This window comes from Sceloporus occidentalis, unplaced genomic scaffold (assembly GCF_023333645.1).
Source record: "Sceloporus occidentalis isolate IW3139 unplaced genomic scaffold, rSceOcc1.0.p SCAF_1, whole genome shotgun sequence".
NCBI lineage: Eukaryota > Metazoa > Chordata > Lepidosauria > Squamata > Phrynosomatidae > Sceloporus > Sceloporus occidentalis.
In genome coordinates this window covers 275292359-275311906 of record NW_028316981.1, presented here as the reverse complement: position 1 = coordinate 275311906, position 19548 = coordinate 275292359, and the positions used below count along the sequence as shown (strand labels likewise).

The 19548-nt window shown below is 41.2% G+C and overlaps 1 protein-coding gene across 2 annotated transcripts in view; it reads right to left on the bottom strand.

Annotated features, from left to right (window-relative positions):
- Positions 1 to 19145, bottom strand: part of MAP1B (microtubule associated protein 1B) — a 95251-nt gene extending 76106 nt beyond the window's left edge. For both annotated transcript variants that reach the window (XR_016277596.1, XM_089494014.1), the window contains exons 1-2: positions 18789 to 19145; positions 5742 to 5843 (exon numbers count right to left, since the gene is read on the bottom strand). Coding sequence is in view for 1 of the 2 variants with exons in the window: in XM_089494014.1 (XP_089350140.1) it covers positions 5742 to 5843; positions 18789 to 18969 (283 nt within the window). In the remaining variant the exon portion in view is untranslated. The remainder of the gene's footprint in view (positions 1 to 5741; positions 5844 to 18788) is intronic.
- Between the last annotated feature and the right edge of the window lie 403 nt (positions 19146 to 19548).

The window sequence follows — 19548 nt, the reverse complement described above, 5'->3', positions numbered from 1 at the left end:
TTATTTTATGCTTCCAAATATCCCTAGGGGCTGGGAGCAATTTCACGCTGCTTTGGCCCGCTCTCAGTCATATGTGGCTCAGGTGATGCTTTTTTCCCAACAGGAAGTAATCCCGAAGTCAATATCAGGGTCATGCTATCAGAAAAAATAATGCTCCCCCGAGCCTAGAATGGCACAGGGAGGCCAAAGGCATTCCAAAATTGCCTTACAACCATGCTAGGTATCATCTAGGGCCCAAAGGAGTTGGGTTTTTTTCCTCCAAAAACATGAAGAGTCCTGTAGGCCACAAAAGCCAGCATCACATAGTGGCTTGAGTGCTGGACTATGACTCTGGAGAGCAGGGTTCAATTTCTAGCTTGGCCATGAGACCCTCTGGGTGACCTTGAGTAACTCACATGCTCTCAGCCTCAAAGAAAGCAACCCTCCTCTGAACAAATCTTGCCAAGAAAAGCCCCACCATAGAGTCTCCATAAGTCAGAAACAACTTGAAGGCACACAACAGCAACAACAGCAGCCACAAAAATGGCAGAGCAGGGCAGATGCTGCCTATGGGCCATACTTTTTCAGCCCTGACTTAAAGAATGGAGACAATGGGTTTAAATCTGAACATGCTAATATACAGCTCCATATTATAAATGCTTTAATTAAACTTCTCTTTAATACTGTATATTATGAGGAGAAGATCAAAATAAAAATATACTGATTTAAATAAAATACTTGGAAGTGTCTCTTGATTTAATCCCAAGTAAGTGTTGCTACCGCTAGAACCAATATTTCTGGTCTTCCCAGAGAGAGTATTGCAATAGGCTGGTAAAACACAGACATTAATGTCTGACTGTAATTCATCCTCTATTGCTAAATACTTTCAAAGACAGGCTATTTTGGCACAGGTTTGACCCAGTAAAGCTGCATTTATTGTGGAAAATGTTCTGCTTGCTCTTCTTCTGTAAATGCTGTGAATGCCACTGCATCACAACAATGGGAAACCATTAATTAGAGTTTGCATTTCTTTAACATAAATAACTGCCAGCAATATCAGGTCAATGTTCATCATTTAACATCATTTCATCTTCTACTTTACATATCATGAGGCTCAGATGCTTCAGTGTGAATTTTATGATTAAGATCACAAAAGCCTTCTTTGCATGGCATTGTAAGGAATGGCAGAAAAATGTCTCACACAAAAGCTACACCAAGACATTAAGAAATGTGCAAATATACAGGCTATATCATGTTTATTATAATGCAGAAAAATCAAATGAAATAGTCCTGAGAATGGATTTCAACTTATTAATTTTTAGGCATTTTTCAAGTGTAAAACAGGTTCCTCTCAATACCTTTAATAGTTTTCCAGGGTTTTTTTTGTTCCACAGTCTGAGTATTGGAAACATATATGCATAATTGCATGCCAGAAAGGTGGCGATGAATTAGTCACATGCAATTAAACTGTAATCCTCCATGATGGCATACTACGCATACAATCTAGTCCAAAAAGGGAAGTTATTAATACTTTTCCTGAATACATTTCCTAGAGTACTTTAATTCTTACCACTCAAAACATGATGCATAAAATCTTACTTTATTCATCTGAATAGGAGCAAAAGGATTTGCATTATTGTAGGCTTTTGTATAATGCTATCAAGCACTTTACACAAGTAAGAGATTTAACAGCTTTTGATCTAAGTGAGAAATTTGCTGCTGTGTGCCTTCTAAATTTATATCTAAATTGGTGACTACATTACACACATTTGCAGCCTGACACAAGTTCACAGAACCCTGCATTTGAAGAACTTTCCCTATTCTCCTGTTTGTCAATGTTCATCATTTAATATGTCAAGAAATATTCAGTACCAGTAATGAGGCAACATGTGGCTCTCTAAGGGGCTGAATGAGCAGCCCCTTTTAGTGCTGGATTGGGGCCACGGCAACTACATGCCATGGCCCCGATCTGGCCTTTCTACAGTGCAAAAAAGAACTGCAAAAAGCAGCTCCTTTTTGCACCACGGAAAGGGCATCATAGCGGCTGGCAATGCATCTTTTTGGCACTCCTTTGGCGCTGCGTCATCTGGATGCCACGTACGGATACTACACCCCCACTCCACCCTGATGCCAGCCTTTCTTGCCGAACTGTCGAGGCTGTAAATTTTATTTGACTGCAAATTCTATGATCCCTACTATTTCCTATGATAGCTTGGGCTGATGGGAGATCTAGAAGGCCCTATAATGAAATCAAGAGGGCAATGTTGTTTACTCTAATCCTAAAATCCACTGTGCTGCAAAATAACATTTGGAGAATAGGCCTGGTAAAGAGTTATGGTAATGCAGTATAGGAGCCCTGGTGGCGCAGTGGTTAAATGCCTGTACTGCAGCCATTCACTCAAAACCACAAGGTTGCGAGTTCAAGACCAGCAAAAGGGCCCAAGCTCGACTCAGGCTTGCATCCTTTCACGGTCACTAAAATGAGTACCCAGACTGTTGGGGGCAAATTAGCTTACTTGCTAATTAGCTTACTTGCTGTTCACCGCTATGATCTTTGGAATAGCGGTATATAAATAAAACAAATTATTAATTAATTATTATCTCAAAACAGAATTGTGCCAAAACTGAAGGAGCACTACAAAAGTCCAAGATTTATTCAAACTATAATTCAAGACATAAATATAAATATACTGGCTAAGCCTACCATTTGGCCTTCTTGCAGCTAGAAGATATTGGTCCATCAATGCAGTTATACTGGGCTGTCACTTCTGCCCATGTAGAAGTCAGCTTCCCAGTGCAAATGGCACCCCCACAGCCATTTAGTAGCCAGGGCAGGCCATGGAGTGCCTGAAGAGCATAGCCTAGTCCAGGGGTAGGTAACCTGCGGCCCGCGGGCCAGATGCGGCCTGGCAAGGCCTTGGGACCGGCCCCAGCCCAGTCCTGCCGCTGATTGCCGCCGGGGCCTTTGGGGGGCAATTGTCTATAGAACCCTCAGAAACATGCATTTATACTAACATTTTTTTAAAAATCAGCAAATTTTTTCTTGTGTCCTCCATTTTTTTTAAAAAAAGTGTCTTCCATTTGAAAATTTTGTCCTACATTTGTCCAGGTTTATTTATATATTTAATTTTTTTTTTAATTAATTATTTATTTTTTGGCTTCGGCCCCCCCAGTTGTCTGAGGGACAGCAACCTGGCCCCCGGCTCAAAAAGGTTGCCTACCCCTGGCCTAGTCTTACCCATCCATGTAGTCTCACTACAGGAAAGAAGGGTCCATGGTCAAACCAAGGACTGAAGCAAGCAGTTTGCTCATTATCAGCTTGGCATAATGCACATGGTATATAATATTCTAAATGTTATTCTGTCCCCATGGAATGTAGCCATTTAGATGACTGCACTGGAAATTTTGTGTCTTTAAACCAGGAGGAAAAATAATAAAACCCATTTCCTTTTTATTCTTTTGGGACAGTCTGTGCTCATCAGTCACATTTTTTGCTACAAAGGCTGGGTTGGAAAGGAATCTACTACTGCTTTCCAGGTCTAAGAATGCAAAGAAGGATAAGACAGAGACGATAAAAAAACACAATTGTGATAACTAGTTCTAGGAATCAGCATAAACCAATACAGATTTTGAACCTGGCCTACCTTGCTACCTGATATTTATTTATTAAACGTATTCATAGTTTTCTTTTTTACTCACCAGAATCCCCAAACCAATGTACAATAACCACAGTATAAAAGCAAAACAGAAGCACACATTTTTTTAAAAAGAAACTAAACCAATGACATGATAGGATAATAATTTAGATAGCCTCTTGGAGGCTAAGCAAACATGACATCCTGACACTCCTGCAGGAGGTAGTTCTACAACTGATGTTTGTTATTTGTTGACTTCCACTTATGGCAATCCTATGAAAGACAGATCTCCAAGAGCTCTAGTCATAAACTGCCTTGCTCAGGTATTGCCATCTCAGGGCCATGGGTTACCTGATTGAGCCAATACACCTATAGTATTTCCTCCTGCTTTCTGCTTTACCAAGCATTACTGTATTTTTCAATGAGTCACGTCTTATGATATGTACAAAGTACAATGGCATCAGGTCAGTCATCTTCACATGTTGTGAAAGTACAGTTGAGGGGCGACAACAGAAAAACCCTTATCCTATGTACCCTGGTTGGACACAAATCAAACCCTTTGAGAACATAACAAATTCCAATTCAGTAATTTTTTTAAGTCAATAATTTATAATGCTAGAGATACATTTATAGCAACCCAGACTCATTTTCTATCTCCATTGTATTCTGTGTGGTTCTTGATCCAAACATACCTTTCACAGTGCCCGGCTGCATCAGAATAAGATGGTAACATGGACTGTAACACTGAGACTGCAGGTGGGCTATATTTAAGATTTTTTAAAAATTATTCCGCCACATTAGAACAAAAACATTTCCCTGCAAGTTGAAAACAGCAAGAACCAGAGTGCTAGAGAACCTCTCTACCAACTCATACTTTTTTAAAAAAAGTACATCTATTTGGGGCTTCTAACTGGATTATTTAAAAATTATTTTTAAAAAATTAACTTCTATCTACAGCCTGAAGTAGTACAATCCATTTCCCTTAAAGAGAGCTAACAAGCCTAATTCTGACAGAGTATCAAAGAATAGACCAAGAAGAGTTAGCTCAGGTGGCCACTCCAGACCTTCTTATAAGAATGATTATTAAATGGCTGAACATTTCAATAGGTCATTGTGGATCATGGTAGTTTTCCAGGTAATGGGTATAGCAGACTTATGCCAGAGTTATCAAATGGCATATTTTAAGTGTTGAACAATTGCCAGAATTTTTTTAAAAAAATTATTACATTGATCACCCAATCAATGTGAGTCCCATAACCCAAGATTCCTCCACACACATCACACCCCATCACAGTAGCTGTTAAAGTAGTTTGCAAGAAGGGTTGAAACAGAAAAGTCATGCAAATATACAATCTCAGAGGCTACCAAACCAATCTGAAATTGAAACATTTCCTCCCTCCCCAGAATATCTTTAAATTAAAATATTAAATCCCACCTTAAAAGACCCAACCTTCAATATGCCTACAGGACATGTTTGGCCTATTCTAACCCCACAATTATTTGTTTACACTTCAAATTTCCATGCGCATTTAGAATCAAGTTACATTAAAGCATTTACAGTTGCCAGACTTACAAAAAATTCCAGTGCTTAACAGACGATCCTATTATTGCAAAAGGTAGAATATCCAGGGGTGAACAAGGAGCATACAGATGGGTTATTCCAAGATCTGAATCCTATCTGGGTAGCATAATATGCAGCATGGTTACTAGGCTTTCTGCCCATCTAAGCATATTTCCTAGGAATTAATTCTCACTGAACGCTATAAAATTTACTTTCTTGTAAGCATGTTTAGAATTACAAGCCATTGGCAGTGATCCTATGTTTACATACTGAATTGTATTTTCCACTGTCCTCTGCAGGACCTTTTTTCAAAGACATACATTTATAATTCTGTTCTTATCCATAAATGGTATTATTTATAACAGTCAATCATACATGCAAATAATTTAATAAGCTCAGCTGTTGTCTCCAAGGATTATTTTGCACCAACACACACACACACACACACACACACACACACACACACACACTATCCTCTATTAAACTAAAACTAGGTGTCATCATGCCCATAAATGTTTTAAATACACCTGTGCTGTGTACAGGTAAAGACAGAAAAGTAAACTCACCTCGCACATCAGGAGAAAATCGAGCTGAATGGCGAGACACGAACAGTTTAAGTTCTTGATCCAAGTTGCATTCTACTAGGTTTGTGTCCCATGATCGGATTCCTAAAAAACAAGACAAGACACAAGATGTAGCTATATATTTTCTTTCTTTTTCAGATCCCATTTTCAGATCCTACTCTTAAAAAGCAATGTTGAATTTTTTAAAAAATAAAATTTTATCTATCCTGATTTTCTGTCTCACAGTCTTTCAGTAATAACACGAACATTCTTACATTTGTGTAAGTATGGTAGTTATTAATAGAACTTAGCATCAATGTTTGCCAGCACATCTTTAAAACTGTTTCGCTATGTCTGTTATTATGTAGGATACCAATTCCTATGTACTTTCAAACCAAGTTTGCAACATAATAAGAAACCCCAAAACTAATTGTTACATGCCTAAAATTCCAATGGATTCTGGACAAGGACATCTTCGGCGCATTTTATGAATCATAAACAAACATAATACATGAACCTACATTTAAAAAAAAACCTGAAGTGATTGCAAATATAATACAATTGAGATATTAGTTATTCTCACTTGCTGCAGAAACCAGAGCTTGGAAAGGTTACTTTTTTGGACAGCAGCCCTAAGAATCCCTAGCCAACATTTTACCAAGCTGGGTGTGGAATAACAAGTAATTTTCCCAAATTCTGCTGAAAACATATATTGGTCTGAGGACATCATGCCTTAAGCAATACCATAGCTACATTTCTGAACTCAGCCTCTAACCTGAACTAGAATCTCCATTTCTTCACGTATAAATATGCTGGAAGATGAATATCCAAGCAGTCACCAGTCTTAAACTGTATCAGAAATGGTGGCTAAAGTACTTAAGATTGATTGTGACTAACACCTCACACTGAAGTGTCTTTTTTCACACTTTAAAACACCCATCCTAATCCTTTGTTCAAAGATCTGTCAGAGGAAAATGTTTTAGGTCAGAATCCTGCATGTCTATTATACAACCAAATGTACTTTCTCCAGAGTCACGTAAGGGACAGCAGGAGGAAGTTGAGGAAACAGGTAAGAAGACTGTAAGTTCTGAGCCATCTGTTTCTCCAAAGCATAGCTACCAGAATGAAGATGCTATTTTCATATGCCATAGGACTCTGGTTCTTCAAGCCTCCACTCCCAGAGCACCAAGAACAACACTAGAGGAAAGAGATGCTGAGAGCTGCCACCTTTTTCTCCCATACTATTGATGTTTCCTTCCATCCTAACCTCTGCCACACCTGCAACCTTCTTTGTCCTGCCACTCTCATCTTCATACTGGTACACCAGTGGAGACAAGTGGAGCCTTTAGCTGGTCCCCTAATTACTAAATTGATGTAAGATGCCGGTGGAGTCCATAGGCCATCAGGCATTATGATCCATCAGCCAAACAATCAGCCTAAATCAGAGATAAGAAAAGTTCATTTTGTGTGACTGCAACTCGCAGAAATTCCCAGGCAGTCATGCAGGCCTAGAAAATCTGCAGTTCCAAAATGTATTTCCCTGTTCTATGGCCTAGGATTTATAGGTCTAGACCTTAAAGGTCAGGACAAAGACACCCTTTTGGCTCTTCAATGTTGCCAGTTGATGGAAGAGAGAGCTGTCAATTTGGTTGTGAGGCAGACAAACAGGTCCAAGAACTATGGTTGATAGAATCATAGAATTATAGAATCATAGCATTAGGAGAAACCTCAAGGGTCAGCCAATCCAAACCCCTGCCATGCAGGAACATACAATCAAATCAACCCCAACAAACTCTGTTTAAAATCCTCCAAAGAAGGAGATTCCATCATACTCTGAAGGACTGTGTTCCACTGCCAAACAGCTCTTACAATTAGGAAGTTCTTCCTAATGTTGAGGTGGAATGTCTTTTTCTGTAGTTTGCATCCAATGCTCCATGTCCTAGTCTCTGGAGCAGCAGAAAACAAGTTTGCTCCTTCTTCAATATGACATCTCTTCAAATATTTAAACAGAAAACACTTCTCTAGGCATTTGTAGGTCTCCCGATATGATCCTATGGTCAAATTCTGGCAAAATGGAGTTGTGCTGGAGGACCTAAAGATTCCTAGGGAGGTCCTTCTCTCAAGTTAAAAAAAACTTGTGATTTTTCCACTTCCCACTGTGCCTCTAACCCAGTACTTCTCAAATAGCGGGGCAGGCCCCCCAGGGGGGGCGTGAGGCTCCGTAAAGGGGGGCGCGAGGCTCTGTTATGCAGAGGTGTACTTATAACAATTTTATAGACAAATGATACTATTTACAGTCACGCGGGGGGCGCGAAATGTTTTCTTCTTCCTAGGGGGGCATGACAGAAAATAATTGAGAAGCACTGCTCTAACCCCAGTGAATGTGGAGGGCCCACTGTAGTAACTTACATTTATCCCTGTTGAAATTCATTTAATTACTTTTGGTCCAGCTTTCTAATCTATTCAGGTCATTTTGAATTTCAATCCTGTTCTCCTAATTTGGTATCATCCACAAATTTCCGAAACATACCCTCTATTCCTTCTTCCAAATCATTGATAAAGATAAAGATTCTGAAATCTCCATGTAATTGGAGAATTTTAGAAGGTCACCCAGAGGTCTCTTTAATGTCAGGACATAATGCCAATCAGAAATTAAGCTGGACAGCTCCTTCAGCTAAATTTGGGGGAATAGGAGCACATCTGCACTGATTCCCCTTAACCTAGAGTATTATATTCCAGAGCTGTCCCAAGTTGGCACAATGCAGGGCAATTGTGACCAGATGGGCCACAAAGAAACACCACATCATCCCCACTGGCCCATCCCCAATCAATGCCACTGCTGCCATGGCCTTGCCAGGCAAGCAGTTCCCTATGACAGCCTCCCTGTCACTGTCACTTCTGCTGAGGTCAGAATAGTTTGGCCAGTGTAGACAAGCCCTAGGCAGCAAGTAATCCATGAAACCATTGCCTCATATCGGTGAGGAAAGCTTATTTTCCTCTGATGGACATAGTGTGTCTTTAAAAATGTCTCACCAAATTAATTTTATTGTAGTTATTAGATTGTTTTTCAATTTATTGAGCTTTTTTGTCTTTCCCAATGAGTCATACTATTTCATGTTATGTCCAAAAACCAAAAAATTTAAATGTAATGCTAAAATATAGTATCAAACAATCCTGAAAATTATCTAAAATTTTGCTGTATATTAAATTGAGAGGCTGTCTTAAAAAGGATCAGTCTAAGTGTGAAGACAAAAGGGCTTCACCTGCTGAAAACACCATAAAGAGGTACGCAGAGAGCCTGTCTGGTGAGGATATTTCTGAACTGGAGTGCCACCACAGAAAATGCTCTCCCTATCAGTCACCCACCTAATTTGTTTGCATTAAACAAAGGTCTACTAAAATATATAATTAAGAACAGAATGAAACTTCTGCTGTGTACAGCTAAAGGTCTTTTTGGAACTTGATAATTATTGGATTACCATTATCAAAATTCCACACTGAGAATGACCAGCAGCACAACCCCTGGTTCAAGCATGAGTGGAACTAAATATGGGAACAGAACCAAATAGGTAATTATTATACTTTATAATACTTAACATTGCCTTTCAAAAATCCTAGAAATGATTATCTTATGCTTCTATTTCCACAAAAATAAATCCTAGTTAATTTGTAGCACTGGATCTTTTCAAGCCAAAGTAGCCAAAATTGTTATTTTTTAAAAAAAACAAGTTTACTATTTGTTTAGGAAAGGCTTTCTTGCAATTCAGAACTTTACAAGACACAAATACTAAACATTAAACAGATATAATTACTATGGACAGTTTAAGGGTTGAGCTTTCTAAAAACTAAAAATCCCTGCAAGCAATTGTTCTACATGGCAGGATAAATGCAGATGTTTTGCAAACAAATCCAAACTAGTTGCCATGTCATATTTCAAAAGGTCACCTGCCTCTTTGCAGACAGCAAAATTTTAAACAAAACTGAAGCATCTATGCAGGTAAAAGAAAGTTCAAGGCTATAACCCAATAACCATTACTGGAGAGTTAGCCTTCCTTTTGAGAAGATGTGCACTGTAGTTGTCCAAACTGTTTCAGTTAATGTAAAAGAGAAGGCAGAGCCAAAGGATAATAAAAGAAAATTGCACAAACATGTACATATGTTGCATTTAATTTCTGTACTTATATGAAAGCAGGAAGGAATTGGCTAAAGGGAGAAGAACCACAGCTACAACAGCACACTTCCCATACAGCTGGTTTTCCCATACAGTTGGCACATTTTAAGGCTGAGATTTTATTGCAGTTTGGTTTTCCTAAAAGCACCATGTGGTTAATAAGTAGATACCTAGAAAATCATACTGACCAGTTAAAAGTCCAAGCCTTGACTAGTCTAAACTCAGTTTGCGAGCAACAGCAATTACATTTCATTATGGGGGGGGGGGGGGGGGAATCCAGTTGTGTCATTTTTACAATGTTATTCCTGGATCTGTGGCTATTTTAATCTGCAGTTCTAAGTGCCCACTAAAATAAGCCCATTAAATCAGTAGAAGCACAGTAAATCAACACTAACATGAGTTCTATTGAATCAATGAGTGTAACCCAACTAGGGGACTAACAACTGCATTTATCCCAGAAATTTATCCCAGTGGTGGTTTTGTACCACCATTATCACTGATATTTGCTTGCTTCTGTTGCAGAACATGAAGCTGGCAAAAAGAGGACTGCTGTAGGCATTGTTTCTTAAAATCCCTTATTGCAAAGTTTTAATCAAGAGGTGAAAAATCATACAAGTCCCACAAATCCTGTTGCACTGAAGCTCCCAGCAGTCTTAGCAGAATCAATAGTGCCATCCCTGTTTTATTTCTGTCAAATTTGTAAGACAAATGAGATGAGCTGGACAAGAAAAAAACCCATGTATTTTATCACTTGTTTTCAAAATCTCTCTATTAAAGTTAAATAATACATTATACTAACTACTGAATTGATGTAGTTAATATCTCTTTATTTACCTATTGAGAGCCTTTGAGGTTGAAGAGTAGGCTATAAATATTCTAAATAAGTAAAGGAGAGCCAGCAAGGCATAGTGGCTTGAATATTAGACTATGGCTCTGGAGACCAGGGTTCGATCCCCAGCTCAGCCATGAAACCCACTGGGTGACCTTGGGCAAGTCACATGCTTTCAGCCTCAAGGAAAGGCAATGGAAATCCTACTCTGAATAAATCTTGCCAAGAAAATCCAAGGGATAGGTTCATTTTAGGGTCATCATAAGTTAGAAATGACTTGAAGGCACACAACAACAGGATTAAGCAATGTTCATGACACACTGATTATGACAAATACATAGTATAACCATAATGTACGCTACATTTCATGGGAAGGAATTGGTAAAGCCACCTGTGTGTATTCCTTGACTGAGAAACCCCTATGAAACTCCTATGGGGTTACCATAAATTGAGAAGCAACTTGAAGGTACATGTCTATACACATATTTATAGACTGTTTTAGATCATAAAGAAGTATTATTGAAAGCTATTAACTGAGGAATTCTACTAATTATTTGTGACACATAATAGGAGCATGGTAAATGTGATATACAGTGATTCTTTTTTGGACCAAACTGTGAATATATATTATGATTTTTTTTAAAAAATAAGTTTCAATAAATGGTTTCAATGTGTAGCAGTGACCTGATCTTGTGATATGGGGTGGAATCATTTCCAATTAAAACTGTAATGTTTTGCTGTATAAAATTTCCCATTTTTAAAATATGCTGTTTCATAAAATTAACCAACACAAGTACAGTGGAGCCTTATTTTACACGGGGTATCGGTTCCCTCGTGTAAGCCAAAAAGCGCATAAGCTCAAGCCCCATTTGATATAATGGTGCTCAGGCGTGGCGGCATGGGGGCATGCACGTGCCATGGGTGCGCATGCCATTCACTGTATTGTTGCACAGCTTCAGCATAAGCTGAAAGCTGCATATAGTGCTGTATGTTTATGGCAACCCTAAAGTAAATATACCTTGGGATTTATTTATTTATTTATTTATTTTGGAGGCCTATTAACTTTTTGATATTCTCTTAGGAAGAACATGCACATGACCAACAGTGATTAATGTGCTAGACTAGTACTTGAGAAATCCAGGTGTACGTCCCCACTAGGGCATGCAATTCATTGGTGGTGATCTTGGGCCAGTCTATCTCTTAACTAGCCTATCCTACATGGCTGTTGTGACAATAAAGTAGGAAGGGTATTCTAAATCAAACAAGAGATGTTGTCACCAGAATCAGCAGATGTCGTTTTCCTCTCCCCACTGCTGACTCATGTGTATCCCCCCTGGCCAACTTGCTCTGGAGTGCTGAAAGAGCCCTCAGAGCTCAGTTTTTATATCATAACTAGAGATGGAAGCTTTGTTGTAACTAGAGCTGAAGACAACTGTTGCACTGGGACTCCAGCACCCAGTGTATTGGATTTAGGCCAAGGTACACCATAGTGGACGGTGGCTCCCACACCAGGAATCTGTTTTGGATTTTAATCCAAATCTTAAAGGAGCTATCCAAAGTGCCAAAGCTTTTTGAGTGGGTGGTAGAGTTCAGATCTTTCCCTCTTTCATCATTTGGACTAAAACCCTGAGTGCATTCATTGCCCCATGGAAGGCAACAGCTGCACTGTGTGTGTGTCACTCATGTATGCTTTTTAAGAAAAGATAGGATACAGATATAACTAATAAATGACTGATTCTTTTCATAAGTATTTTAACTGTCAGTATTAAACTATTTACAAAATAATCAACTAAAAATAAAAGTATTTTCCAAGTAAAAGCTCTCAATGTACTTGACTAACCATATTACGTTAGTCTTTATTGATTTTCCCTTAAGATGTGTGTGCTGCAATCCCAATTGTGTCCACATACTTCTGAGTAGACACTAATTGAATTGCAATATACACAAATTAGGGAAAAAACTGAGTTTAGTGGGACTTAAGTTCAGATAATAACCTATGTGTGTGTTATATGCCTCTGAGTTCCTTGTTGACTTCTGGCAACCTCTTGAATTTCATAAGGTTTTCTTAAGTAAGGAATACTCAGAGACAGTTTTGACAGTTCCTTCCTCTGAAACATAGCCTGTAATACCTAGCACCTAGTTGGTGATCTCCTATCCAGGTACTAACCAGGGCTAAAACTGCTTAGCCTCCAGAATCAAATGGGATCTGGTGCCCTTAGGTTACTAAATGAGTTTGTATGGACCTCCCGCCCATCTCTTCGTGGTAACCTCTGAGAGTCAGTAACAGCCAAATGAGTCAGAGTTCAAAAGGGAGGGAGGGGGAGCTGAGTCATTCTTCAGTATTCATAATTTGACTCATGACATCATTAATGGTCCTCAGCCAAATTCTTAAGCTGTCTCCAATGAAACAGTATTTTCTGTGAGTTGCCATATTACAATATGAACGTTCTGTCTGTGATTAGGAACATGGAAAGTTATCTTATACCTGATCCAAATATTTTCTACATCTAGCCCAGTACTGTTTGCTTTGATCTTTCCCATCATCTGATCCCAAACCTTTTATAACTGGGTATCCCAGGGACTGAACATAGAACATTCTGCATACAAAGCAGATACTCTTCCACTGAGCAACAGTCCATTCTCTAAATTAGATGGCCCCACCATCTCCTTCAAAAAAATGTAAACAAGGAGGGGAAAAACATAGCAAATTGCCCCTGAGAATTCATTGGGGATTTTTTAAAAAATTGTGGGTGAGGGGCATGGCAGGGTGTGTAGTCCTACAAAGCCCTATAGGTAGCCATTGCAACCTCCAGACTCCTGACAGCTATTCAAATATGTCTGTTCAAAGGTGTAAAACCACTTTAAGGAACCTAACTCAGAACTTCAAGCACCAAAAACAATTTTCATACCTTGAAGATCAATGAGTCTAAGCTTGTTGATAATTCTGTGGCAACTAGTTCCACATATGTTAAATTGTCAATGCTCCAGCAGAGTTACTGAACCTATGGCTCTCTAGATGTCACTGTTTTCATTTGAAATCATTTATTAGCATGAACAATAGTGAGGGATGGCAGGAGTAAAGTGTTCATCAGCAGTTAAGAGAACCACAGCTCCCTGTCCCTCTGCTAAAGCCATTGACAAACATGCAAGTGTTGATCATCAAGCTCAATACAAGGTCTTCATGTGATTGCACTAAAGCTGTCAAAGACATTTACCCTAGAGCAGTTTGGTACTCTCCAAATGCTTTGTACTGCTACTCCTACCAGCCTCAGCTAGCATGGTTAATGGCCAATGATCCTGGGAATTGTAGCCCAAAATATCACCAGGTTTCTGATAGCATTCTACCTTTAGAGTCAAAATGAATAAGAATGAATTATTTAACATCTATTGCTCTATCCACTATCAGAAATCATCAAAAAGACACTGTTCTGAGCTGCTGCTGTAGCTGTTGTCTTCAAGTCATTTCTGATCCTAAGGTAAACCTGACATGGGGTTTTCTTGTTAGGTTTCTTCAGAGGAGGGTTGCCATTGCCATCCTCTGAGGCTGAGAGAGTCTGACTTTGCCCAAGATTACCCAATGGGGTTCCAAGAGGGTTCCATGGCTGAGTGGGGATTTGAACTCTTGCCTCCAGAGTCATAATCCAATGCTCACACCATGACACCACACTGGCTCTGAGCAAGTACGACTCTCTAATTTAAGATGCACAAGTCTGGTGCCTCTTTTCAATGTCACCTTCATTTACTAATACCTTTAAACTATAATTCAAATTGTATATTAAAAGTATGTCCAATGCAACATAATGGTGGCTTAGTCTTCAAAGTTCATGTCTTCCAGCATTAAAAAGAAATTCTTGCATACAGAAATTATTGTAGATGGGTTTTTTTAAATCTTATAATGCTCTACTTTTGTTCTTTTATCACTGATTTATTATTATAAATTTGACTAGATATCTTCCAGTTATTAGAAACTTTTCAGATTATATTATACAGGCAATGTTGTAGAGATAACATATTCACAATCAATCGTGTGTATAGTGAAATTAAGGTGTGTGAGTGTGCATATGCACACATCTTCTTTCAGAGCCACTTTTGCACTTATGAGTGCTGGGAAAAAAACTATTGGAAGATGGGTTATCAGGTTACAGAGCACTTAGCAGCATGGATGCTTATTTTTAATACAAGAATGTATTAAATAAATAAATAAAACTTTAGCCATGTATCTTTCTTAGTTGTGCATCATGCAATTCTCTTGGATCAAACAGGATACTTTACAAGTAAAAGTCAGAACTAAGGCTTTGACATAAAAGATTTCAATGTAGCAATCTAATGTTAGTCTTGAATATATAGACTCGTGATTCAGCACTTCTGATCCTCCACTCTCGCAAAATAAAAACACACACACAACAGAAAATTCACTAATGGCAGCAGGTCAGAATGCAGACAATACATTGCTATTAATGTGAGTGATAAAGCAAAGTCCAACTGACAGAGGATTGTCTGGTTTTTTCCTGTGTGAAGAAAGAGATCTGACAATGGATTCCTCATTAGCAACCTGGGCACACCCACAGATCTTTAGTTTTGTAGAGATCCATGGGTTTCATGCAGTGAAATAAACTGCTTAGTAGAAATTCTGAAATCATGCAGGATAATGCTGCAGTCTCAAGGCCTCTCTAGACAGTATCTAAAATATAGAATAAATCTTCATCATCCAGACCGACTAGTATAACCCTTTAATAAGGCACCACTACACAACAATGTCTTCTCAGATTTCTCTGCAGTGATTCACATGAATCGAGCAACGTCAAGGGTGCTGCCCAAGCAGCAAAAGCACAGACTCCAAAACCTGTAATCCTGAAGGCCTTATGGTGAATGCATCATCAAAGGGACAAGATACTGTTTCCAACTCGTCACGTATTTTTTCCCAAAATAAAAGCAATTTGATCAAGCTCATATACAGATCATAGAAAGAAATCCACAGACTTCAATCAAGGTTCAACATCAAACCAAGTATGCATCCAGTGCAAAATTTAAATCCAAGATTTTTTTAAAAGAAGCTACTGTGTAGCCAAAAGAAAAGTATAGCAACTTTATATATCTTATTGAGTAAAAAAACCTACATCAAATGGCTTCAGAGCATAATGCATTTCCACTTGCTATACTGAATTATTAATAACTTTAAATCAGATTCAGCTAGTTCAGACTTAACCTAAAACTTTAGATAAAACTGGAAAGAAGATTACCACAGGAGTATCAAACAAAGCTCAGCCTCTGCAGGTTTTGAATTGCTATACAATGGAGTGTGGGAGCAATAAAGCATGTCAATTATAAACAGCTACCAGTACAGATAGCCCTGTTTTCACTAGAATGCTAGATATCCTGTAAGATCGAAAAAGAAATGTTGAAAGTAACTATGAAATGAGAACCACTTGTGGGGAGAGAGGCAACAATACAAAGAGACAACTGGAGTCCTCCATCTGCTGAACCACACCTATATAGCGCAAATGCAATCATGGCATTGCCTAAAGCTTCTTTGACAATGGCAGACTCCTGAAATCTAGTATCCCTCCTTTTGAAATGGAGCCATAATCCATAAGAAGCAAAACATCTGTTTGTTCAAAAACTTAACTTTACTAAAGTGTTGTCTAAAAAAAACCTGTGGATGTATATTCAGTGTATAGCATTCATCCTACGCGTATATCTGAACTGCTTTTCTCAGACTGAAGCAACAGACACACGGCATTATATCCACTACCTAAAAGAAATCCATTTGTTTTCACCAATATTCCCATGTGCTGTGAGTTCTGGAATACAAAAGCAACTTGACTCAGTGGTCCCCAACAGCAGTTGCCTGTAGTTGGGCAGTGCCAAGGTTCGGAGAGAGAAAGTGCATAATATATATTTTTAATAATCGGGGCTTTTTTTTCTTTCCCATTTTTGCTCCTTCCCCTGCAAAATCCCCCTGGGAGCGTCTTTTTGCGCTTCTTGAAACCCCCAACACACAAAGCCCACACCACTTCTGACTCAAAGTTAGAAACAAAGGAAATGGCTGCATCCTTTTTTTAAATCAGAAGCTGCCCCTTCTCCTAGGCAAGAATTCTCCAGCTCCTTTAACCTTCCATTTTCAGAGAGGCAGAGACCAAAGGGATGGGCAATGGAGATGTGCATCTAATGTGCTTTTTCTCTTCCTTTTCTCCTTGACTGTGTGAACGCCCTTTGTCCGCTATGGGCTGCCATAGGGACCGCAGTGCGGACTGCACCACGCCCACCAGCCGGGATCTAGTCTGGGCAGACTCCTCAGCAGCAGCAGCAGCACCAACATGAGGGAAGAAAAAGGGAAACATGGGAAGGAGGCATGGCAAAAGAAAGAAAGAAAGAAAGAAAGAAAGAAAGAAAGAAAGAAAGAAAGACCTCTGCTCCAAGTGGAGGGGGGGGGGTTGAGTGTGTGTCCTTATGGCCATAAAGAGTGGTGATCCATAGGAGGACCAAAGGGAGCCAACTCACAAGCAACTGCGTAAGAGGATGCTGTCTTCTCCACCCCCATCTTGCTGCATGCCCACTGCAGAAATAACCTGCTTTGACACCGCTTTAACTGCCCTGGCTCAATGCTAGGGAATTCTGGGGGTGGTAGTTTGTTGTTGGCCCCTCTGCGGTGACCCTTAAGCGGTGTCAAACCAGATTATTCCTGCAGTGTAGATGCAGCCAACTGCAGATCTTTCTGCCAAGGCCCAGGCCCCAGCCTGCCTCTTTCCCCTCCCCTCCCCTCCCCTCCTGGCTGCTGCAGAAGCTCCAAAGCCAGCTCCAGACCTTGCATCCAGAAAGAGAGATTCACACGATCTTTTGGACAACTCCCTCCAAAGCTCCTCATCCCAACGCCTCAAGCTGGTTTCTGAGGTTTCTCCTTCATCTGCTACAAGGAAAGGAGAGCCTCTTTGGAAAACTTAAGAGCCCAACATTGAATAAGAGAAAGGCACTTTGCTCGGCATCATTTGGAGAGGATGCTGAGGATGGTTTTTGGTTTGCTTGTTTCAAGGCAGGTGCGGTCTGGGGTTGCTCTCTCTCTCTCTCTCTCTCTTTCCCCAGCCATTCATTACATGAGATCATTCATTGCAAAGGGGGCCCTTTCTCCCCCTCCCTCCCCACTGCAGCCTGGCAGAAACAAGGGAGGAATAAGGCAACACTCCCTTCCCTGGACACAAGGCAACTCCCAAGCAAGGAAGGGAAAGGGGGAATCTCGCCCTGAAAAAAGATGCGGAGGAGAGGCTGAGGGACCAGAGCAGGGAGGGAGACAGACAGACAGACAGACAGACAGGAGGAGGCAGACTGTAGGCAAATTCTACCGATAGACAGACAGACAGACTTATAGGGGGTGAGACTGCATAAAACTCCATAGACAGATGATAGATGATTGATAGATTGATAGGAGGGTGGGACTTTGGAAAGCTGTATAGATAGATAGATGAGACTGGGGTCAACTCTACGGATAGGTAGGTAGAAAGATTTATAGGGGGTGAGACTGTGGACAACCCTATAGGCAGATAGATAGATAGATAGATAGATAGATAGATGATAGATAGATAGATTTATGGGGGTGAGGCTGCAGACAACCCGATAGACAGATAGGTAGATAGATGATAGATGATAGATAGATAGATAGATGGATGGATGGATGGATGGGGGGGGTGTCTAAGACTGCTGCCCTTCCAGACAGGGGCCCCTCTCCCCCCCGCTGCTGCCCTTCCCTAGAGAGCGCTCAGGAGGAGGAGGAGGAGGAAGGGGGGGGAGAAGGGAGGGGTTGCATCCCATTCCCCCCTTTTTTCGGATCCGGAGGAGGCGAGAAAGAAGTCTTCCGCAGGAAAAGCTGTTGGAAGGAGAAGGCAAGGTTAGGCGCAGGGGAGTCTCTGCAGAGGAGCATCCGCACTGCAGAAGCAACCCGGTTTCATGCCCCTTTGGCGAGGGGATTCTGGGCGTGGGAGTTGGTTGTGGCCCCAGAGGACTAGGAAAGCGGGTTGCTTCTGCAGTGCGGATGCTTCTAGGGAGGAGTGTGGGTCACCTGTCTGGATGCTGGCGATGGCCCTGCGGAGGTGCTCCTCGGTGACCAGCTCCCCGATGACCACCAGGAGGTAGAACTTGCTGTCCAGGAAGCGGTGGGAGAGGCTGGGCGAAGGGGGCACGGCGCCCGGCGGGAGGCTGCAGGAGGGCTCCGACTCCGGCTCCAGCACCACCGCCGCCATCCTCCTCTCGGCAAGGCTGGGGCTGGAGGGGCTTAGGTCCACCGAGCAGAGAAGGAGAAAAGACCCAAGGGAAGGGCTCCAGGCAGGCGGTCCAGGGAAGGAGTGAGGCAGGGAGGGCAGGAGCAGGCGCTTTTATCCTGGGCTGGGAGCAGGAAAGAGAAAGAGGAGGAGGAGGAGGAGGGAAGGGAGGGAGGGAGGGGGCCCAGACACAGCCCCAGCCACGCTGCCTAGCCTTGCTCTTGCTGCTGCTGCTGCTGCTGCTTTGCCTGCCTCCCCCTCCCCCTCCTCCTCCCCCTCCTGCTCCCCACCAGGCAGCTGATGTCATCTGCAGCAAATCATTCCCCTCCGGAAGCAGAGAGGAGGAGGAGGAGGAAGGCCAGCAGCACACAAAGCCCCCCAACATGAAGGCCAGGAAGGGCCAGGGAGAGACTAGGGGCCTTGGGGGCCCACTCTCCAGCCCCAGGAGGACCCCGGCCCAAGGGAGGCGCCAGGCACTCCCCCGGCCTCAGCCCAGGCTCCAAAGGCAGGGCATTGGGGGGACTCCTCTTGGATAGAAGGGGGGGGGGGGACATGTAGGAC